Source organism: Lemur catta, chromosome 4 (assembly GCF_020740605.2).
Source record: "Lemur catta isolate mLemCat1 chromosome 4, mLemCat1.pri, whole genome shotgun sequence".
NCBI classification, from domain to species: Eukaryota; Metazoa; Chordata; class Mammalia; order Primates; family Lemuridae; genus Lemur; species Lemur catta.
This window is the reverse complement of record NC_059131.1, coordinates 53,555,302-53,579,917: the sequence shown is the minus strand read 5'-3', so window position 1 is coordinate 53,579,917 and position 24,616 is coordinate 53,555,302. Positions and strand designations below refer to the sequence as shown.

Below are 24,616 nucleotides of genomic sequence, written 5' to 3'. Positions count from 1 at the left end.
TGTTGGCCATGATTTTCTACATGTTTGCCAATTCACGTTAACTGTATGCTCCAGGCAAAGATAAGAAAGGAAGCTGCAATCTCTCTCGTGTGGACAGCACAACTTGCCTTTTCCCTGTTGAAGAAAAAGCAGTGGAGTATTACTTTGCCTCTGATGCAAGGTGAGCTGCTTTAGTTGATTCATGGAGAATTTTAGTAAAACTTCTCATGCTATAGGAAAGTGAGAAGTCATTTTTGTATAAATCTAGCCATGCTGTATAAGAGAACTTTCTTAATTATGAAAATACAGGTAACCTTTTTGGAGATGGGGCTATAAGAATACTTTTCTCTTACTTCAGAGCACTTAGGTCAGTTTACTAAGAACGCATATATTCTTTGAGACTTGTTCTAGTGTATTTACTTTAAAGCTCTTGTGTTTTTTTCTTCATCTTTCAGGAGGCTTACCTAGGTTTTGTAGAGAGGAAAGATGTTAGATTGGGGAGTAGAATGGCTTAGTATCATACCAAATATAGTTGCCAAACTATCATTGTTTTAGTCTAATGTGGACACTTATATTTTACATTTAGAATTGTAGTATAATCACTTTTATAAAGGAATAGTATTAGACTAAGACATTTTGAGAAAATCCAGTGGGATGTTTAGATGCATTTATAAATGGAATAGTAATAGTAACAAGGATAAAATAAAATCACTCAAATTGTCAACAAGTATTTGAGTCATTTACTGTGCCTGAAAATAAGAGGAAATAATAAAAATGAGAAAATTATGCCATTAAGGACTTAAGGGAATGTATTAATTCAGTGGGAAAACAAGCTTCACTGTTTTTTAATTTTTCCGGGTGTGTAAGGTCAATACCAAGATGTGTCATTGGTGTCATTAAGTAGGTTTGTTACAGAGTTGACGGTTATGGCTTAAATAAACTAGGAATTGCAGAAATCTATCAGCCTTTTTCCTTTATTCCTGCATTGTATTGAAACACCCTGAGCAAAACCATATGGTAGCTTCAGGATATAATGGTGAGTAAAAAGAAAAATATTACTTGTCCTTAAGGAGCTCTTCCTTCATGGAAGAGACAAATTTTAATCACACAAGTGTAGAATTCCAGCTATAAGAGCTATAGAATGCTTATGACAAAGTGATTCACCCTCAGGTGGATAAATTTCTTTAAGGGAATGATACTTTAATTGAGAGTTGAGAAGAGATTATGAGTTAATTATGTGAAGAGGTAGAGTGAGGAGTATTCATTCTCTGCAGATGGCTCAGCCTGTGAGCACTCAGGATGGGTGTGAGTGTGGCTGGCATAGAGTTGAGAGGAAGTTTGGTGGGAGATGAGGCTGGAAAAGGAAGGAGGTGTCGGAGTCACACTAAGGTATTTTGTTGCTTTCCTAAGAGCCAAAGGGAAGCTGTCAAATGGTTTGTTGGGTGAAGTAGAAATCTTGATTAGAGTTGTTGTCTTCAGTATCAATTTTGGCAGCAATGAAGAATGGATGGAGGGAGTTAAGAGAGAACATGGGTGGACAAATTAGGAGGTTGCTGTAGTAGTCCGGCCAAGGAGCTGATGGTAGCTTGAACTGGTTTGTGGTGGTGGGCGTAGAGGGAAGCTTTGAGAAATATTTGGGTGTTAAAATTGCAGGATTTGGTGATGGATAGAATGAGGAGAAAATAACCATGCTTTCTGATCTAGTCTAATTAAGTTTAGGTTGCTGTGCAGAAATCCATTTATTTTTTGTCTGCAATGACTGCTTCCGTCTCAGTGCCCTGTAGGGGATGGCCTTGATAACCAGAAGGTTATCAGAGATTTCGTAGGATGGTAGAGTTTGTATTTAAGTTGGTTGTTTGTGTCCTAACGATAGTTTGATTTGTAATAATGATCCTTCCTTATTGATTGTTCATCTCCTTGAACATTTTAGTGCCGTCATAGAACACACCAATCGCGTTATCTTTCTAGAAGATGATGATGTTGCAGCAGTGGTGGATGGCCGTCTTTCTATCCATCGAATTAAACGAACTGCAGGAGATCACCCTGGACGAGCTGTGCAAACACTCCAGATGGAACTCCAGCAGATCATGAAGGGTGAAAGTTTTTGTTATGTTATAGCTTTGGCGTCCTTAATGGAAAGGAGTCATTCTACTATCCTAGTTTATGAATCTAATAATAATGATGAGTGAAATCTTCTACATGGTTAGTGAAGGGAAAACCCAAGGAAAAGGGATGATTGTTTAGAAAAATTACCTGCTGGTCCTACAATAGTTCTTCACACTAATTCATGGTAGTTGTTTCTAACATTACAAGAATGAGATTGAGGCTGGGCATAGTGGCTCATGCCTATAATCCCAGCACTTTGGGAGGCTGAGGGGAGGGGGCATCATTTGAGGCCAGGAATTCAAGACCAGCCTGGGCAACACAGTGAGATTCCACCTCTACAAAAAACAAAAACAAAAAAAAATTGGCCAGGTGTGCTGGTGCATGCCTATAGTCCCAGCTCTTTGGGGGCTGAGGCAGGAGGATCGCTTGAGCCCAGGAGTTCAAGGTTGCAGTGAGCTGTGATCATGCCACTGCACTCCAGCCTGGGGGACAGAATGAGACCCTGTCTCAAAAATAAATAAATTTTAAAATAAAAGAGATGGATTATTTAAATAACACCTGATATTTTAAAGATACTTTATAAACATAAATATAGTTTGTGTTCTGTTCCTTCTTCCTCTTACTCTCTCTGCTTCAGTTTTCTTATATAAAATGGAGGTAATAGAACCTACCTCATTAAGGTTATTTTGAGCAGTGCCTGACACATGTAGCCTTACATAGTGTTTGTTTCTGTTAACTATTATGATTATTATGATTTTGATTTTTATTCTCCTTTCTTACTGAGCTGTGGTAGGAATAAAAGCTAACATTTATGGCATAACTACCATATGTCAAAATCCCTTGCTACATTTACCCACACCATGAAGTAACTGCTGTTTTTATTTTACAGATTAAGGAATTTCCCCATCTTAGATAGTGAAGGTTAGAACCATGATTTAAACCTAGTTGTGACTCCAAAACTTATACTTGTCTCATTCCCCTGTTTTGCTATAACTGCACATTTTAGGCAAGAAGTTATAAAGGATTTTTCCTCCTTGCTCATTTTCTTCACATAGAGTAAGATACATTCATCTAGTCCTTTAGGCAGTCATATGAATATTGTTATCTGTTGCATTACCTTTTGTTTCATGTCATTTACCAGGATTATGTTAAAGGAGATAGACTTTTAGTTGTCTACCAATTTCTATTCTTATTCTTTGGTTTTTTAAATTTTGTTTTAATTATATGGTTTCTGTTACTGTAGGCAACTTCAGTTCATTTATGCAGAAGGAAATTTTTGAGCAGCCAGAGTCCGTTGTGAACACAATGAGAGGAAGAGTCAACTTTGATGACTATACTGGTAATTACATATGAATTGTTTTATTATTTCAAAATCTCTTTTGGCAGGTACCATTAACAACCTGAAAGTTCATTGTCCTTTATAGCCTAGGAGAATAACTATGGCTGCCAGCCCAGCTATCTTTAAAAAGTCCTTTTAGTGTATGATTCCACTTATATGAGGTATCTAGAATAGCTGGATTCATAGAGACAGAAAGTAGATGAATGGTGGAGAGCAGAAGAGAGCATTGTCTCATCCAGGGAGCAGTGTTGGTCTAGGGTGACAGCATCAGAGCTCTGTTTTGAAGGTGGATGTGAAGGGATAGGAGCCAGTCAAGGAGGACGCTGACGTTTTGATTGGAGCAGTTTGGTGAATGGTGACGGCATTTTCTGAGATGGCAAAGGCTGGGAGGAGAGTGGGTTTATATTGCAGACAGAGGACTGTTTCGGGCACTGGAGGGGAAATGAACGTAACAGATACATTTTTTTCTAGGCAGGTTTGTTGAGATATTAAGTTCACTGTTCTTAGTGTATAATTCTGAGTTTTGACAAACTTCCACACCATGGTCATAATCCTGACCTCTACTGTGTCAAGATGTAGAACAGTTCCATCACTCCAGAAATTCCCTTGTGCCCCTTTGTTGTCAGCCCCTCCTCCAACTCTGGCCTTTGGCATCTACTGATCTGTTTGTTGTCTGTGTTTCTATAGGTTTGCCTTTAAGATAACCTTTAATCTAAAGAGAAGATTGTAAAAATCACCAAAGTGGAATGAGATAAATACTATAATTGTGTGGACATGTAGGAGGGTGAGTTAGGTTAGTTACAAGTTCATGTGGCCAATTAAGTTGTGACCTATTTAATTTACTTTTCAAAACTCTAGAGAACTTTGCTTCCTAAGAGGAATATGAATTCTTTAACAGGGCAGTGTTATTTCTCATATTGGCAGTGGACGCTCATAAAAAATGATTGCCTATTTCATATGGTTATTTCCTAAATAATTATATACACAAACTTTTATTTCAGTGAATTTGGGTGGTTTGAAGGATCACATTAAGGAAATCCAGAGGTGTCGGCGTTTGATTCTTATTGCTTGTGGAACAAGTTACCATGCTGGTGTAGCAGTAAGTGGCTTCCTAAAATTTTAATTGTTAAGTTGGATATTAGGGGATATCTGCAGACCAGTAGTACCTCTATCAATATACCATGTATAATAAAGCTAACCTTTGTTAAAATGTGTTTTTTCATGTTTGCAATGACAAAAATCAAGAAAGTAGGGGGAGAAATTTTTTTTTTTTTTTTTTTTTTTTGAGACAGAGTGTCACTTTGTTGCCCGGGCTAGAGTGAGTGCCGTGGCATCAGCCTAGCTCACAGCAACCTCAGACTCCTGGGCTTAAGCGATCCTACTGCCTCAGCCTCCCTAGTAGCTGGGACTACAGGCATGAGCCACCATGCCCGGCTAATTTTTTTTGTATATATATTTTTAGTTGGCCAGATAATTTCTTTCTATTTTTTAGTAGAGACGGGGTCTCACTCTTGCTCAGGCTGGTCTCGAACTCCTGACCTCGAGCGATCCACCCGCCTCGGCCTCCCAGAGCTAGGATTACAGGCGTGAGCCACCGCGCCCGGCCTAGGGGGGGGGTGGAGAAATTTTAATAGCTGCTTGGAATTATTTATTAAGGGAAGATCTACTATAGAAGGGTCCTTAGGTATACAGGTAGACCACCTGCAAGTGACTTCATGAAAAGCCAAGAAGGGGAGAAATTTTGTACCATGCTAGACTTGTAGCCTAGGGAGCATGCCTTCTTGTTCAAGAGCAGTCAGTGGGTTTTGCTTAGCGTTGTTTACTTGCCTCAGACAGATGGCTGGTAACGTGTTAAAATCAACATGATTTTATTTTGTGGGCACATTTCTGCAAAGAAAGGAAGTCTGCTTTTTGTCAGACTTTGTTCTTTAAATTGTTATTTTGGAAGCTGAAATTCTGTGTTAAAGATGTGTATTGGTTGTCAGTGCAGAAGCATAGAAATATTAGTCTTTTAGTACAATAAATCAGATATACATGTAGTTTCCTTATAAAGAGACCATTTATGTGCTGTTGATGTAAACTCATAAGTATGGAAGACCTTTGCATTCAGTTTCTGCTTTTAAGGTTGATTCCCAAAGTTTACGACATAAATTTTTATTTGCTAGAGCATAAATATTTAGTGGGAACCAGTCACTTGACTAGTGAGTGAAACTATCTGGTCAGTAGCCTTTGCATCTCAATAAGCTTTATTCCTCTCTAAAGCCATCCTCCCCCCAACGGCCCCCACCTCTCACCTCAGGCCCCCTTCCCCCTAAGAAAGTACATGGTCCTAAAAGGAAAGTCTGTACAGTGTTGAAGTGGAGAAGTCTAAAAAAGTCATTATTTTAAGCATGGAAATAAGAATGAATTAAAGATATTAGTGTAAATTAAAGAAGGGATGGGCTAATTTAGTGGTGGTTTATATTAATAAATGAACCCTCTGTTCAGAAATATATTTGATTGAATGCTTCGTCTAATGGTAAGCCTGAATTTTGAGATAGGAATTATATGCTGTTAGAATTCTCTAATTCTGAAATAGGAGATGATGTAAGGTTTTTTTCAACTGTAGTTTGTGTGGATGCCAGGACTATAGTTAATAAATGTTAGAAATCCCCTCTGTGGTTTATTATTCAAAATAGCCATTAATTCCATTAATTCTGTTTTGTTTTGTTTTGTTTTGTTTTCGTGGGACCAGACGTGAATAGACACATTTGCATGACTTTCTTTTCGTATATCCTCTGTATCCTGAAAAATAACTGACTACACTCTAACTATTCTAAGTATAGTTAGTATGCGTTTCAAAATTTTGTCTCTAGATTTTATAGCAGCATGCAATGGAATTTATGGGGTTACTCTTTTCTTATGATGAAAATATGTCATTCTGTGTGTTTATAAAGAATTGCTTCCACTGAAAGAACAAACTATTGCACAGATAAATCCTGAGATTACTTTTTTGGGGTCCATTAGTTTTAAATATCTGGCAAGTTGCCAGATTTGTATCTTTCTCTTTTTATTTTGAAGATTGTGATTCCAGTGTAACATATTGTAAACCGCAGTAAAAAGGTCAATTTACATTTGTTTGAAGGAAACATTTAGTATTTTAATGTCAGTAACTTAATTTGTGTATAATTAGTAAATAAATACATCAATGGAAAAGGATAATTAAAAACAGGAGCATTTTATCTTCAAAGACTTTCTGTACAGGATGTTATAATATTGTTAAAATGACTTTGCCAAACCAAAGTTATTTAATATCCTTTGGGGAACCAAATAGAACAAAACAATTCTGTTTAAATTTGTGGGCAAGCGAAAGTTAAAGGGCTGTGAAGTAAGGGCACCTTTAAGGTCTTTGTTGCCGGGAAGGAGGAATGCAGAGATGCACAAGGGATGGCCAGGGCCACTTGCCTGCAGACACCAGTTAAATGCTGTCGGATAGGTGATCTCCAGAGTTAATATTAAAGCAACACTAAATGTATACATTGGTCAGGCCTGAAGTCTTTGCTGCCTAAAAGTTTATTTTTCTGTTGTTTTTAATTTTCTGATGTGCAGAGTGAAAGAAATTTAATCAGAATGGAAATTTAGTAAAATGGGTATTAAGGCACCCTTTGAACAGAAGCATACTAAACCCTTCTTTTTCCCCTCCCCCTCCAATACTACAAAGTTTGAAAATAATAAGCCCTCTTAAACAGGATTTCTAAATGTATTGACTTTTTTTGGGAAATGGATCTACTTATGAATATATTACATTTTTAAGGGGTTTAATTTTTCCTTGAGTATTTGTACATCTGTTTTCTCATTTGAAATCCCTCAGTGACATGGGTATTATATGAATTTTCATTTTAGAGATTAAAAATTTGGAAGTTAGAGATAACACACAAACTGACTCAGAACAATGCTTTTTCCACTTCTCAAAATGTTTCATATGGGTGTTTGCTTACAAGAATGTATGCATTGATAGTTTTCTAAAGAGACTTGTGTTAAAATGTTAGCAGTGCCTGTCTCTTGGGTGGTAGGATTTTGATTATTTTTAGTTTATTTTTTATACTTTAATCTGTATTTTTCATATTTTCTAACATTACACAATGTATCATTTTTATAATTAGAAAAAGTGAAAAGTATGCATTGAGTCCAAAGAAGTCCGGTGAAAGAGTATTTGAAGGAAAGTTGTGTGACCAAGTCATCTTTTCTCTGCAGACACGTCAAGTTCTTGAGGAGTTGACTGAGTTGCCTGTGATGGTGGAGCTGGCCAGTGACTTCCTGGATAGAAACACACCAGTCTTTCGAGATGATGTTTGCTTTTTCCTTAGTCAATCAGGTATGTTAATTTTAAAGACTCGAAGGGAAAGAAAGTCATTCTTTCTAATAATTCTATCATATCTTGGCAAAAACTGATAATGTAAGATAAACTGGTATTATAGATGACTTGACTAATACAGGTTTATTTTAATATTACATAATGAACACCTTTTATGCTCAAACAGCTGAATTTTCAAAAACAAGGAACAGAGACCCTAAAAAGCTTATTACTAAAAGTCCTATAAATTTTTTTAAGTGCATGTTTTATATTTTATTTAAAACAAGTGATATTGTTGCAAGTGTGGTCAATTTGTTTTTGCATCTAAGAAACAGCATAAGCTACTGCTCTATGTGTTACTTTTGTCATACTTTTTACCAGGTGAGACAGCAGATACCCTGATGGCTCTTCGGTACTCTAAGGAGAGAGGAGCTTTAACTGTGGGGATCACAAACACAGTCGGCAGTTCTATATCAAGGGAGACAGATTGTGGAGTTCACATTAATGCTGGCCCTGAGATTGGCGTGGCCAGTACAAAGGTAAATTCTTGACTTATTTCTCTGGTGATTACTTAATCATAGTGTTGGTGAAACAGACTAGTTTGCAGACTAGTCTATATTGTATTTTTCATTTGTTAGCAGTTACAGAACTCATATATTTTACTAATCATTGTAATTACTGTAAGACTGAAGGATCAATAATAGATAAGAGACGTGTCATCCTCCCCACTCCCAATTCTTAGATTTTATTATTTTTTTATTTTTGAAGACAGTGTCTCTATCTATTGCCTGGGCTAGAGTGCTGTGGTGTCAGCCTAGCTCACAGCAACCTCAAACTCTTGGGCTTAAGCAATCCTTCTGCTTCAGCCTCCCGAATAGCTGGGACTACAGGCATGTGCCACCATGCCCGGCTAATTTTTTCTATATATTTTTAGTTGTCCAGATAATTTCTTTCTATTTTTTAGTAGAGATGGGGTCTCGCTCTTGCTCAGGCTGGTCTCGAACTCCTGACCTTGAGCCATCCCCCTGCCTGGGCCTCCCAGAGTGCTAGGATTACAGGCGTGAGCCACTGAGCCCGGCCCCAATCCTTAGATTTTAAAAGGAACAAATGTATATATAACATAAGTCCACTTTGAAAAGATCTCTGCTGGCTATCTCCATTCATCATTTATTATCCTCCAGCCAGATTGAGTGGTATACATAGTAAGTATATGACATCCTCTTTTTTAAATTAAGTGTAGTTGGGAATTAGGAAAGTTAAAAATTAGAAACATCCAGTTTAATCTAATAATTTATTAAATTTTTATTTACATATTTATAGTTTCTAATAAATATGTCAAAATATACTTACTGCATTTTGAAAGTTTGTAAGGAGAAGTACACCTTTTGTATAAAATTTGGCAATTTAGAAAAAATTTAAAAAATGAGTATTGTGTGATAATATCTGTTTCTCTTTAGATACTACTCTGTGGAGGTTTAAAAGTACTTTCTTTTCTTTTTTTTTCTTTTTTTAAGGCATAGTAAAGCTGGTCACAGTGGCGCATGCCTGTAATCTAGCTGTTCGGGAAGCTGAGGCAGGTGGATCACTTGAGCCCATGAGTTCGAATCCAGCCTGGGCAAAATAGTGAGACCCCATCTCTTAAAAAAAAAGACCTAGTCAGACTACTTTGCCCTTTGAAATTGGGATGTGCATAAATTTAGTAATCATAATAAAAATAGGAATTGTAGAAAGTTGTATAAATGCAAAAGATGTTATCCCTCCACAAGTCTATTCTTTTTTATGGTGTCAAATTTTCATTTCTCAATATATATTTTTCTGCTTTATTGCCTACTGATTATCTAATAAGATGTTTGGGTATTGGTGGATTTGAGTTTAATTAAAGGCTGTGGAAGATGTTGTTACTGTGTACATAACCACATTTAAATTTTTTTTTCTTGTGAAGAATCTCATGGAGAATTTTTTGTGGAAAATTTGTGATTCTTATATAAAAACTCTTGAGTGAGGTTTTTATTTCTTGGGTGTTTTGATATTGCTAATACTATAATTTATAGATAGCTGAAACTTGAATTTTCCCCATGTAATTAATTAAAACAAATAAGATATTTGTGCTTGGGTTTCTATCCCGTGGCTGAATAAATAACCAGTTGCTCTCAGCAGCAGCTTATGGATTTTTGAAGCAATGTGTAGACAGACAACATTGATTGGGGAATTGAAACCCCAGGGCCCTTCATTCATAAAACATTGTCAAACAAGGGCTTCAGCATGATGTATGTGGGATATGGGATTATGTGACTGAATGGATGCTCTCGACTTAGCTTTTTATAAAATCTTTCTGGAACTGTGAAGTGCCAAGGGAAATACTGTTTTTTAAAATTTCTGATTCTTTTGTTTGTGAGAACTTCTAATGTTCCTCAACATTTTATTATGATGATTTTCAAACATACAGCAGAATTTTAAAAATTTTACATTAACACCCATATATACACACCACCTAGATTCTACCATTAACTTTTTTCCTACAGTTTTATTGAGGTCTCATTGTCATACCGTAACATTCATCAATTTGAAGTATACAGTTTTAGTGAATTTATTTGGCTGTGCGGGGCAGTTACCACAGTCCGGTTTTAGGAAACTTAGATCATCTGAAAAATTCCTTTGTGTCCCTTTGCAGTCAATTCTCACTCCCCTTCTAGCCTCACACTCAGCAACTGCTATTTTCTCGTACTATATTATGTCATTTTCCAGAAATTTCTTATAAATGGAATTGTATAATATATGTTTTTTGTCTCTGGCTTCTTTCATTTAGCAAGAAGTTTTTGAGATTCGTTCATTTGTTCATTGGATCAGTACTTTTTTTTTGCAAGTTCCTTGTAAAACATCTTTTTATTTTGACATAACTGTAGATTTGTAGGAAGTTGCAAAGATAGCACAGAGAAGTCCCATACATGCTCTCTCTTCACCCAGTTTCCCCCAATGATTACATCTTGTAGGAGAAAAATAGGCAATTTTTTATAGTATATACTTTAATCTCTTTAAAAAATGACACAAAAATATACTAGGTATGGTAATTTAGTGTTACTTTCATTTTTCTTTGATTCTAAAGTAATTTTGTTTTCTTTAACTGTCTTAGATTTTCTGGGCTTGGAGTTAATGTAAAGTAAGTTTTGAGATATTTAGTCACAGACTATTTCTGAATGGAAAATGTAAGTTTTTATATTAATGGAAAATCAAAGAAGTTGATCATAGATCCTGATCCCTGGGCCCAGTGATGGAGCGAGCAGAAGAATTCTGTGATCTTGCTTATAAATGCCCAACTTTGCCTGAAAAATTGTCAGGATTAGAGGGATATTATGGACTCTCATATTATCAGACCATAGACAATTTGATATTTCTGTAGGAGTTGATGGGTTATAAACATGCATGTTCAGCAATTTTCTTATGTTATTGCAGGTGTTTAGAATTTCACCACAGTGCTGACTTTTGTTGATTTAAAAAAAAATAAACCAATGTAATTTTGTTTTTGGCTGAATAAAAAGAAAAACCCGAATTTAAAAGTTCAGAATCAACATTTCCTAGTAAATTCTTTCAAACCTCAGTAGATTCTAAATGTGGGGAGTAGCTTATTTTTCTCATAATTGGTTTTCTGGTATGTACTGATGACACGAAAAATATGAAATTGAAATTAGAAATGAAACTAATAGTAATGCAGTGGAAAAATAAATACGTTAAAGTTAACTCTGTTCAATATTTGTACATAAAAACCAATGTTGAGATGTTTTCAGTCTAAACAGAGAAACACTAGTTTGTAGAATAACATTTTTATTAATAGTTATATATGGGCTGGAGGAACTGGACTACTTGTTATCTGATCAGTTTGGATTGGAAACAGTTTAGGTATTCCAGGGATCCAAGATACTGCGTGTGTCTCTCTGCCCTGGTAGTATATTTTGTGATTAATTGGTTTATTGAAAAGTAAACCACAGTAGGAAGAGATAGACTAGAGGGACTAGAATTTAGAATTATAGATGTGCTAATTAGACTTGGAGGTAAGGGATTCCAAATCTACTTCAGTGCTAAGGGGAAAAATTCCTATCTGCCAGTGGAACATAATAGGCATACAGGGACAGGTAGTTGTGGAGGACCAGAGAATAGCTGGAAGTTGGGAAGTACAGCAGGAGGAAACAGGGAGTCTTATTTAACTGGTGTGAAGGTAAGGCCCATTAGCAGGCTGATTTTATTATAGAGGGAGTCCCGTTATCCACATTATGACAGGGAATAATTATTCACTAATGAAGTAATCCGTTATCCAGAGAAGAGTAATAGAAATTCAGCATGTAAGCCCCTCCCTCCCTCCCTCCCTCTCTCTCTCTCTCTCTCTCTCTCTCTCTCACAAATACACTCTCTCTTTACATGGAAAATATCTACTTGGGAAAGATATAAAGGTGCATGTGCATCTGAGACCTAAAGAAATGAAAACTGCTCAAGGTTATTTACACACCACTGAAAGGAGAGAGTGAGTTCTGTCTTGGGAAAGTACTTGTACTGGACTGTTAATGAGGCATAAAAGCAAGTTAAATTGTACCTAATTAATTTTCTTAACAATGTAAATAAAGAAAAAAGTAAAAACTAGAAGGTAGTATTCACAAATGTTATTAATAGCATATTAATGTAATTCCTATTAATAGGATTGAAGATTATTCTTATTAATGTATCTATCTACTTTTCTACAATTGAACTTTTTAAATTCGTAGCCAAACTTAAAAAAAAGTGAGGGTGAAGGACAGGCAATAGGCAAAGGTAAAGAGAAATTTTTAAAAAATCCAGCAATACTAGTGCAAGTACCCCAAGAAGAGTTCTTCAAGCCCCTGCCTTTGAACTTATATCAAGAACTGAATTTGGTTAGGCACATGGAAATTTACTCTCCCAGCTCACCTTCCTTTGACATGTTTCCTTTCCTTTCTCAGGAGTATTAGGGATTTCATAAGCATCCCATGCAATATGGTGTTTTGCTTTTATATCTGAGAAATAAAGGTTAAGTAAGTCATTTGTTAGAGATTCAGAAAAGGAGAATAGTGATAGATTCCCTAGGTACTGGTTCAGTTCACTGTTACTAATGTTGTTTTTAAAAGATGGACAATATATACTGTAAAACCAATGGGAATTCTGTTTGTTTTAATCATTTTTAAAATTAAAATTTATAAATTCTTAAGATGCAACTGCAACTAATTCTCCTGCTTTTTTGTGGTGTTTCAGGCTTATACCAGCCAGTTTGTATCCCTTGTGATGTTCGCCCTTATGATGTGTGATGACAGGATCTCCATGCAAGAGAGACGCAAAGAGATCATGCTCGGATTGAAACGGCTGCCTGGTACAAAGATATTCACATATTACACTTAAGTTGTCTAAGAGTGGGTAATGGATGAAGTTCTTATCCTTGAAGCTGGGGCTTGTAGCTGTTTAGTCAGTAAGATCTTTCTGTTTTGCTCCCATGTGTTAAAAAATCCCACACTGATACTACAGAAGAACAGAAACATTTGTCTTTTGTTAGTTGCTACCAATATATTATTATAGCTGTTCAGTTTATTGTCCTTTTTTCACAGATTTTGCTAATATTACTTTTTAACAGATTTGATTAAGGAAGTACTGAGCATGGATGATGAAATTCAGAAACTGGCAACAGAACTTTATCATCAGAAGTCAGTCCTGATAATGGGACGGGGCTATCATTATGCTACTTGTCTTGAAGGGGCGCTGGTAAGTTTTCTCACTTACAATTAATTTCCGTCTCTTCACTTATGGAACTGGCACATAATTGTACTTTTAAATTAAATGAATGAAATAGGTGGAACTTTTAAAAATGCCTCTCTATTTATGCATTGTAGTTTGTTTTACCTTGAGAAAATGCAATAGAGAACTTAATTTAAAACTGAGAAACCAAGAAGAATAAATTTTTGCATGATAACTTGGGTTTAGCAAGTAACTCAGCTTAATCTGTTGTCCAAATGTGAATAAAATAAGGATTAAGTTCTTTAGATAAGAAATTTAATTGAGGTCAAACATGAAACAAGTAGGAGAACAGTTATAAAGAAATATGAATATGTTCATGATAATCTAAAACCTTCAAAAAGTCCTTGTGTAGCTTTAAAACTTCCTAGTACTTGTTGATATAATAAATATAGTGATCTATTAATATTCACTTGTTAGCTATATTTACAGATCGGTGGTCTTTTAATACTTTTGGATAAATAGTGGCTTAACTTGTATGTTTTGTATAATAATTACTGAAGGATGGATTTTTGAAAAACAGACTAAAGACTAATCTGGTTCTTTCCTGTTAGAAAATCAAAGAAATTACTTACATGCACTCTGAAGGCATCCTTGCTGGGGAGTTGAAACATGGCCCCCTGGCTTTGGTGGATAAGCTGATGCCTGTTATCATGATCATCATGAGAGATCACACTTATGCAAAGTGTCAGAATGCTTTTCAGCAGGTGGTTGCTCGGCAGGTAAGCCAGGGGAAGCTGTGAGGACACCTTGGGGATCTAAGGGTGGATTTACTAAAGCTTATTTGAATTTCATGACACCAGTGCCAGACAGGTGACTTACAAAACATGATTACTCTTGTTAACTCATTTGCTTTGGAATACAGCCTTTGAGGTTTACATGTGAGAAATCAAATGCTCAGAGTTTTGACAGGACCCAGCTCATAGGTCTCATAATGGACAGAACTAAGACCAAAACTGAGGTCTTAGTCTCCGCATCCTGTCCTCTTTCAATGAACATATGCTGCTCCATTTTAATTTAATATTCTTAAATATGTATTTCTGAAGAAACCTAACAGATTTTATGTTAATATTACAGGTGCTTTCCAATTATGTAAGTCAGAAGTAAAAAAAAAAAAAATTACAAGTGCTGTGTTAATTGTGTTTTCTTCAGATCAGTTGGCTTTATATATAAATCCCAAAAGATACGACTCCCATGAGCTTTGTAGTAGTAATCAACTTGAGCTTTGAAGGTAGGCAGACCTGGATTTAAGTAATAAGCCCGGTATTTCTTAATGTTGTGAGTTTAAACAAATTACTAAATGCCACAAATCTTCCATTTCTTTGACTGTAACGTTATGTTAGACTTACCATAGAGTATTAAGGGTTTAAATAAGCGTCACTGAGGCCACATGTGGATTATGCAGTGCAAAATTTGCACATTCACATGCTATATAGCCCTGCCGTTGCTTACCAGTGATTTTGTGTATGTGTGCGTGCATAGACATACATGTGTGCTTTTCTTTTCCAGGGGCGCCCTGTGGTGATTTGTGATAAGGAGGATACTGAGACCATTAAGAACACAAAAAGAACAATCAAGGTGCCCCACTCAGTGGACTGCTTGCAGGGCATCCTCAGTGTGATCCCCTTGCAGTTGCTGGCTTTCCACCTTGCTGTGCTGAGAGGCTATGATGTAAGTGGTCTACCACTGCAGAAATCCTGGGTTGGCTTTTCACTTGAGTACATTCTTATAGTTTTGTTTTCTTAAATTTTTTAATATTAGCATTTGAGAAATCCTTCAAATATGTATCTGTCGGCTGTTATATTCTCATGGCCCAATTTGTAGGTTACATCACTATGTCTTGTTACCCATAGAACTTGAAAAGGAACCTTGGAAGTCACTTCCAAGATTTTGACTCTCTTTGGGGAACCTCCATGTGTTTTCTCAATAGAGTAGCTAGTGGCATTTTGGGCAGGATAATTCTTTGGTATTTGGAACAGTCCCACATATTGCAGGACTTTTAGCATTCCTGGTCCCCCAGTCATTGTGTCCACCAAAACATTCTGTTCTTATGTTTTTAATGTTGCCTGTGAGGACTACCACCTCCGTAGAGAGAACCACAGCAACTCTTTCTGTGTGACCTGCTGCCTGTAGAATTCTTTTTCCTGACTGGTTTCAGTTTTTTTCAAGATACATTGTGTGATTATATTTTCTAATTAATTCTTTGTAGTCTATAATAAAAATGGTTAATGAACATACTGTTTTCTGTTTTTATAAACAAAAATAATTTGCTTATAGCAAACCCTCCTCTCCCCAATCTGTATAAATCTCTCAAATCTTGCTTTTTTTTTGCAGGTTGATTTCCCACGGAATCTTGCCAAATCTGTAACTGTAGAGTAAAGAACATCTGAATCGCTGGATGATTATGCAACACAAGACACCTTTTATATTTAAAACCTTGATTTAAAATATTACCCTTGAAGCCTTTTTAAAGTAAATCCTCATTTATATATCAGTTATAATTATTCCACTCAATTTGTGATTTTTGTGAAATTACCTCTTATATTTTTCCAGTAATTTGTGGAGGAGTTTGAATAATGGAATCTATATTGGAATCTGTATCAGCTGTTATTTTCTTTAAAGAATGCTGCGTGTTGAGTTTCTGGACCCTCCACTTCAATCTGAGAGGATAGTATGTTTTAAAAATAATTAGCATTTGTTTACCATGCTTCTCTTCATTCAGACCAATGAAAGAGTAGTGCATTTAATTGGACTATCTAAAGCCAATGGCAATGTATGCTTATACTTGGATGTTAAGTGAAGGTTTTGCTAAGTTATATATAAAGAAAAGATGCTGTGATTTATTTTGAAGCTTGTTTCTGTTTTGTTTTTAAATCAAACTGTAAAACTTAAAAACTGAAAAATTTTCTTGGTGGAATTTATGTCTGTAAGTTCAATTAGTGTTAGTTTCTCAAACTTGTTGCCTTTTATCTGTAGATGAAGGTAATTTAGAAAGCAAACTGTAGTGGTGCATTGATGTTCTCCAACCCTTGAGAGAACATATTTGCACAATTTCATAGCACAAACTTTAAATTGGAGCTGCTTTGGACAACTGACAATAAGATTTTAAATTTGAAAATGTGATAATGTTCATGTGGGTATCCTACTCCTTGTGTTTTCATCTCTTAAAAGTGGTTTTTATTTCTTTGTATCTGTAGTCTTTTATTTTTTAAATGACTGCTGAATGACATATTTTATCTTGTTCTTTGAAATCACAACACAAAGCTGCTGTCAGATGTTTTAAATTAAATCAATATTGATATATTCAGTATTCTCTTTAACTTTGTCCCAAGGAAGAATTTCCTACAGTTAATTTTAACTTTCCTTCACTGACTTGTTGAATTAAACTGGTCTCTTAGTGCCAGTTTGGAAGTTCTTTGCAATTGCCTGGAAGATTTGCAAGTCTTTGACTAATCTTTGACTCTAAATGTGTATGGTGGGCTAAGCTCAGAAAAAGCAGTATATGCTTTACACTGATAGGCAGCAAATTTAATATTACTTCCCAGCTATTTTTCCTCTCTGTATTTTCTGTGCTCTACCCTTGAAATATATTTAGGAATGAAGAAGATATAAATAAAGTGATTTTAAGGTACATTCAGCTGGTAAGTGTCAGAAATGGAAGTTGACAATTTTGATTAAAATATTTAAAGTAAAATATTAGTTTGATGCCCCCAAAATTAGGAGTAATAATTTCTTCACAGAGCTTTTTTGGCCAGATCCTAGGGGCCAAAGGAGAGTGTGTTTATGTTTTGGCAAAGTCCTTCTTTTTTCAAAAGTTTTCACTTTTAAATTATGAAGGTGAGATATTTAGTACAATTATTTATGTGAGTTCAATCTTTTCCTTTCTTTTTTTTGTGTCTGAACTTCTTGGTGAGGTTAAGATTTCCTAATACCTATTACTGCTGCAAGAGAAGCATACAATTCTGCTTGTATGTTAGGGTTAGAGAAAGAAATGGTACATTTAGAGCTAATTTGGAAGGACTCTCGTAGATGGAGACTAGAAACCTGATTATTTTTTTTAAATAGGGTCACTATTTACATTACATATATAGCTATCATGCTATATTTACCTACTTTGTTTCTAAGATTATTTTGCATAAGCTAACTAGTTTAGGTATGTGTATAGTGTCATTTCTTAAGTTTGGTATATTAACATTTTATAAAACATGATTTGTGTGGGTTTATAGCATTTCCTACAGTCTAAAGTTTGGTTCAGCATTCTTAGTTAAAATATGTGAAATCAGGATCAGTTTGCATAGTCTCTCTCTCTCTCTCTCTCTCTCTCTCTGTTTCTCTCTTTCCCTCTGTGTGTGTCTCTTTAAAGAACACATGCATACACACATGTTCTCACTCCAAGTTGGGGGAAGTTCTAAACTGAATATCAAAAGCCAAAATTAAGAACAAAGAAATGATATTTTCCAAACAAACATGGTTTCCTCTCCCTCTCCCTTCTTGTTCTCCATCCCATTTGATGTAGTGATTTTTAAATGCTTTTATAAATTCTTAACACAAAAAAGGTACTATAATGAAGCAAGCCACTAAGTGAGCATGTCCAGTGAAGACCAACGTAATATAGGATTAGAAGATTGGATGTTTCAAAAAAGATATTCTACAAAAGGAGTCCTTTGTATAAAAAGTTCTTTCTTGTAGTACATTTAACATTTAAATTGACTCATGTAACTTAGTGTTTCTTGCCTCATGAGCCCTTTTTAGGCAGGGGGACATGTATAGCATCTAACACATAGCCCAGTAAATGATTGTTACTTTGGAGTCAGCTTTTCTATCTTTAAAAAAAAAAAAAAAAAAAAAAAATCACCTATGCCATAGGAATAAAAGGTGAGAGAAAACTTGTTAACCATTTTTAGTTTATTATAACTATGTCAACAAGTATTTATTAATACCTATTATGTGAAAGTCACTGTGCTAGGCATTAAAAATTACATCTTTAAAGCAGTATCCATTTGTCCCCAGGGGACTCATCACTAGTAAAGACTAGGTTCAGCGGAAGGACAGGGTGAGAGGATGGGAAGATGGAGTGGAGGTGGGTTGTTAAATGCTGTGAGTAAGTGGATTTGTTTACTTAAGTAAATAACGGTCCAAGTTTTGGGGGCATATTGTGTTCATAAGAAGTGAAATGTATTTGCAAAGTGAGCTATCATGTTATCACAGGCTATAAAGGACCCATAAATTTATAACAGCAGTCTTTAATATGCAAAGGTGAAAAACCATCAGGCATTACTGCTACCCGAAGGTCACTGACACATGGTGCTATACAGATGGGGCTGGAGGTTAAGGGAGCTAACAGGTATTCGCTCTTAGTTACTCCAAAGGCTGTTTCGGAAATGATACTGTCTCATCTTTTTGAATACAGGTCTCTTGTCTTGAGGTAGTTCTGAGGATGGGAGGAAAGGAAGCTTTTTTTGGCTCCTTGGTAATACTCCTCTGACATTTAATTCTATTACTCTTCAAAGAAATAGAACTAGCTGAAATGTTTGCTTTAACACACATTTTCAGAAGTCCTTTGGGATAAGTTTTTTCCCTTTTTTAAAAAATTAGGGTATACTATAGCAATAAAAGAGAAAGACTAATGTTAACTATTATTATATGCTACAAACTAAGTGATTTTTCTAAAAAAGCACAATGTCATTGAAGAGTAGTTATTGAAAAAGAATTCATAGCTCACAATGAATTTGTGAAGGCCAAAGAAATTGAAGGGAGTGATAAAAGATACTTTGGTTTTATGATATTCACATATTTAGTAAAATTTGTGTACAAGATTACCAGGCAGAGTGTTTTACCCCTGAAAACATTTCAGATTACTTCTGGAGTCTCAAGTTTAGAAGTTTAACTACTTAAATCAGTTTTTTCCTGCACTATATTTAAAGATTGTTAATATTTCAATATCTTCCTAGCTTTATGAATTTAAACATATCTTCAGGTTTGTGACAATGACAATAAGACTGATAACATCAGCTTCAAACCAGTATCATGCAGGCTTAAGATAAAAATCACAGTTAAAGCAAGACTGTAGTTATGCCATATTAATACGTAACCCTGTAACAGCTTGATATCAAAATGTTATTTACTATATTATAAATAATGGTTAACAAGAACTTCTTAGGAAATTCTCAAATTACCTTTCTTATTATACTAGCCTTCAGAATGAATATAGAAATGATCCTTTTAGCTTTTTGAATGTTCTGTGGTTGGATGCATTTTGCTTACATACAACTTTTGGTATTTTTTTAAGTTATACTTCTTGTGAGGTGGAATTTTCAGAATCATTCTTGCTTTGTTTTGATTTTGTGTTCTTTAAAATGAATGTTTAGTTACTGAGCCAGTTGGTCATTTCTTTTTCATGTCTTGTTAAGTCCAGTGACTCTAAGCCTGAACTGTGAATAAGTTACCAAAAACTTGCTGAGAATTTCATTTTGAAGCAATTTGTTAATATTTGAAGCATATACATGTTTGTAGTTGTGTTAAAAATTGTACTAAGAATGTAGCCAATGTCTACTTTAGTTGTTAGTAAACATTTCTCATGTCATAAATTTATTCATTATTGTTGCTTTTAAAAATAAGAAATGATTGCATAAAGCCACGTCTCTACCCCAACTTCCCAGTTGTTTAGGAAAGGATCGTTAGATAAAGGCTCTACTCTATCTGATATCACACTCCATGGATACTATATTTTCTCAAGTCTTTTAAAATTTTTTGCAATAACCAGTTGTTTATAGCATGTTATTTCCAGATTTTGCAGTGATTTGTTTAAGTGAATTGATAGTTACAAAAGAAGGATATTTAAGGTAAGTAGCAAGACAATCTTAAAGTTTTTGTAGTATTTGGCAATCTGTTAATTATAGAACAAAGATTCCCTTTACAGAATCCATTTATAAACATCAAGCTAGCATCTCTATCCCTAGACCTTACAGCACTTGCTGTGTTTTGCCAGAGACAGGCCACAATGGTTTGAATGAATAGATGTGCTGTTTTGCCTTCCCGTAGAATTGAGCCCAGTCTCTGGTTTCTCTCTGCCTCCCCCACCTCTCCCTCTCTCTCATGCTCTGTGGCAAAGCCTAAGGCTGCCCCACCAGCATGCATCATTTTTTCCACAGGCTACATTTTTGACCTAAAATTCAGCTTTACTTCTAGTGACAGTTTTCTTTAAATTCTCCTCAGTTGGCTGTCTGTCAGTAAGTATTTACTGAGTGCTTACTGAAGGCCAAGAAATGATTTCCCTAAAAATTAAGAGGCTGCTTTTCAATGGAGTGGTATTTAGAGAAACATTAACTTTTTTGGAAGAGGGAAAGAAGTAAAGGTTAAGTTTTTCTCATCAATCCGAGAGTTAATAGTTTCCATCGTTTTTTTTTTTTTTTTTAGATGATGGAGCTCTATTAGCTTAACAAGCATGGAGCTTGAACTAATCTTGCAGTAATACACAGAAAAGTTATCAGGTTATAAGTTATTTAAATCAGCTGACCCCTTCCCAGGTAGTATATATGTAATAAGATAATTTTACTGTTCTTTTTTTGGTTAGCATGTATACAACAGATTATTTCCAAGGTTGAAAAGGCACATTTGTGAACTTCATATTAACATGATTCATTGACTCAAATTCCAAGGTCACTTATGTATTTTCTCATAGAGAATGCTGTTATGTAGCCATATTTCTCTTTTTATGCTTCAGGAGATTTTGAGTATGATGTATGGATGTATAATGGAAAATATGGAATCAAAAATGGAGCTTGTAAGAAATTATAGAAATGCTCTTTCAATAGAATTATAGTTATTTCCTTCCCATTCAGTTATCAGTCTGCCTCTCTATGTATAAAATTATTGATGCTTACTAAGATGAAAGCATTTGGCATATTTTCATATGCTCTTAATTTCTGCTGAGTGATTTAGAAGCATCCAACAATCCAAAAACCAGAACCACCAAATAAGTTAGACCGTGGGCTCCTAAAGGAGTTAGTTTTTGTCTTTGCCACTCAGCTTTGTATGTTTTGAAATGGAGATAAATATAGTGAAGTCTTGAAAGGAAAATTTCCAGACTTCCCAAAGTATATAATACTCAACTGAGAATTCCAGATCCATTATACTAAAGGACAAATGAAGGAAACAGTATCTTAAACTGGGTATAACCCCTTGATTCTTAACTAGTACGTTCTTAATTTGTGAGACCTAAGGTTGATATCTGTGAATTTTAGATTGTCATAACATAACCCAAAGGTCTGCAAAAGTCTAGATGTATCAAGATCACTAGTTTGTTACTGCCAATAGCTTCCTTATCAGTGACATTGTTGTTCTCATTCTAGTCTGAGTCCATCATTGGTATTTTACTGTGGCAAGTTCAGTGTGAGGTGAACTCATTAGAAAGCGTGATGCATTATTGTTTTCAAGTGATGGGATGGATGATATCTGAGATGATAAAGGCTTAGTTTCTAGGCAAGAGAAATAACGTTGCATTAAGTTTTCTTTCTGTTAGATTTGAATGTGTCTAACCAGTTTGATTTATGGGAGCTTTTGGTTTTTTTCCTATTATACTTTGTTATATAGAATTGTTTTGAAATACCAAACATATTTCCTTTGAACTTTATCTCTTGCTTTCTTAATTTTGTATTTATCTTTTGAATAAAATGTAAACTGAATATTTTATTAATTTACTTTCATTGCTGCTATGTAGAAACCTAGGAACTGTGGGAAATCTTTGTAGGATTTCTATCTTTTGTTCTTGGTTGTTAACTTGGACACATGTGGTGTTACTAAAGTTTAAAGCATTTCTTTGTTTGAAAAAAATGAATTTTGAAACTTCTTCATATCTGTAGTTTTTTTTTTGGTGCTTTAAGTGAAGTGGGAAAATATGCTGGCCTCTGAATACAGAATTGACTTCACTGACACAACAGTGGTAACTTAAATGTTTTGAGTTGTTTTCTCAGCAGGGACAGGTTTGCATAAATTTGTTTATGCATTCCTGGTTCTTCCTAGGACAGGACACAAGCATGAAGGAGAGTGCTTGGGGTTCCCCAGGACAGAGAAAAGCCAGCTGACTTGCAGACACGTTGGACTCCACAGCTTGACCTTCCCAACAGTGTGATGTTCCAGAGTTAATGGTTCTCAACTCCTTTGGGCTTCATATTGCTGAAACTAAGTAAGGGCTCATCCTATCAGATGATAGGGCTGATTTTTAATTTTATTGTTTCTAAAATTAACCTAACCATGGCTTGGTTTGTGCCCATGGATGCCTCAAAACTTGGATCATTATTTAACTGGATAATCCCTTCACAAACTTTAACAGCCAACTCTTGCTTTTCCACTCTCTACTTTGTAGTATCCGGTGCATGGGGTACACAGGACAAATGAGAAGTACCTGTGGAAAAATGGACTCTGCTTAAATAATCTATGTATTTCTCGGTGCCTAAGCACAATGATTTTGCCATAGAAGTTGCTTAATAGGGTACTTGCTGCCATAAGTTATGCTGTAGATAGCATTTTTATTCCCTATTTTCTCTTTTAGTGCCTTTACCTGCTGAGTTTGGTCAAGAAATCAGAAATCGCTGTTGGTATTTCCAGTAGGAAAGGATTTTTTGTTTTTTTTTGAGACCAGATCTCACTCTTGCCCAGGCTAGAGTGCAATGGCGTCATCATAGCTCACTGCAGCCTCAAATTCCTGGGCTCAAGCGATCCTCCTGTGTAGCCGGAACTATAGGTGTGTGCCAGCATACCTGGCTGATTTTTTTGTAGAGATGGGGTCTCGCTATGTTGTTTAGGCTGGTCTCGAACTCCTGGCCTCAAATGATCCTCCCCGACTCAGCCCCCCATAGTGCTGGGATTATAGGTGCAAGCCACTGTGCCCGGCCAGGAAAGGATTTAATATGGAGAATTGGGCTTAATAGCCATTAGAAGGCCTGAGGAAAGGCAGATCAGGGAGGCTGCTGTGAACTCTGCAAGGGTAGGAAGTACAGGGAACTACTGTTGGTGATCTCAGCTGCCTGTAGCACCAGGTTGAGTGATTTTCAGAAAGATGCCTGGAAGCTGTTGGTAAATCCCACAGTAGCTGCCTAATGTCCATTAACCTGATTGCAGTTACCACTGGGGAATACTTGTTTCTACCCCTTGTCCCTTTCAGTTGTGTACAAATGGCTCTCATAGCTGAAATCTAATTGGACCTCTGTGGATAAGTATCCAGAAGGGTGGGGATAGTACAGAATATGCAACAGACATTGTCCAGCACAGTTCGCTCTTTGCAGTACACAGCATCTATGCTCATACTTACGTTTAAAAACCCAAGGAAGAGCAAGAAGAATATCATGAGTTTGACCAACATGCAGCAGCTAGCTATCCCTGTTGAAATGAAGACACACTTGCCTTCTTTCCAAGAAGAGGAGATGAACAGTTTCACAAATGACTCTATCCATCTCTGTGTGATAATCATTCCTCTTGATCACAATCTCCCTTGATGCAGAGATCCCCACCCTTGTCTGTGGGGGTTACATTCCAAGACCCCCAGTGGATTTCTCAAATCTGGATAGTACTGAACCCTATGTGTACTTTGTTTTTTTGATCTGATAACCAAGATGGCTACCAAGTGATGAATGGGTAGGTAGTATATGTAGCTCGGATACAGTAGATGAAGGGATGATTAATGTCCTGAGTAGGATGGAACAAGATTTAATCATGCTACCCAGAATGGCATGCAACTTCAACCTTATGAATTGTTTACTTCTGAAATTTTCCATTTAATATTTTCAGACTCTGGTTGACCACTGGTAACTGAAACTAGAAAGTGAAACTGCAGATAAGGAGGGACTACTGTCCTGTTAGAGTATCTGGAAAGGGAGAGAGGAAAAGTTGATTAGTATATAAATGTATACATATCAAATAAGGACAGAATTATGTCTTGCTACTAAGGCCTTAATTTGTTGAGTGTCCATAGTTTATATGAATACACATATATGCACATACACCAATTATATGCATTGTATATGCATATGTACATTTTTTCTCTTTCATCATCCATTTTGTGCTCCCTTTGCCGTCAG

The 24,616-nt window shown here is 35.7% G+C and overlaps 1 protein-coding gene across 1 annotated transcript in view; it reads left to right on the top strand.

Moving 5' to 3' along the window:
• GFPT1 (glutamine--fructose-6-phosphate transaminase 1) overlaps positions 1-22,225 on the top strand; it is a 50,358-nt gene extending 28,133 nt beyond the window's left edge. The window contains exons 9-19 of the mRNA XM_045549768.1: positions 55-160; positions 1,910-2,073; positions 3,329-3,424; positions 4,426-4,523; positions 7,658-7,778; positions 8,139-8,296; positions 13,011-13,125; positions 13,384-13,511; positions 14,096-14,263; positions 15,051-15,212; positions 15,876-22,225. Of these exons, the coding sequence (XP_045405724.1) occupies positions 55-160; positions 1,910-2,073; positions 3,329-3,424; positions 4,426-4,523; positions 7,658-7,778; positions 8,139-8,296; positions 13,011-13,125; positions 13,384-13,511; positions 14,096-14,263; positions 15,051-15,212; positions 15,876-15,920 (1,361 nt within the window). The 3' untranslated portion in view covers positions 15,921-22,225. The remainder of the gene's footprint in view (positions 1-54; positions 161-1,909; positions 2,074-3,328; positions 3,425-4,425; positions 4,524-7,657; positions 7,779-8,138; positions 8,297-13,010; positions 13,126-13,383; positions 13,512-14,095; positions 14,264-15,050; positions 15,213-15,875) is intronic.
• Positions 22,226-24,616: the final 2,391 nt, after the last annotated feature.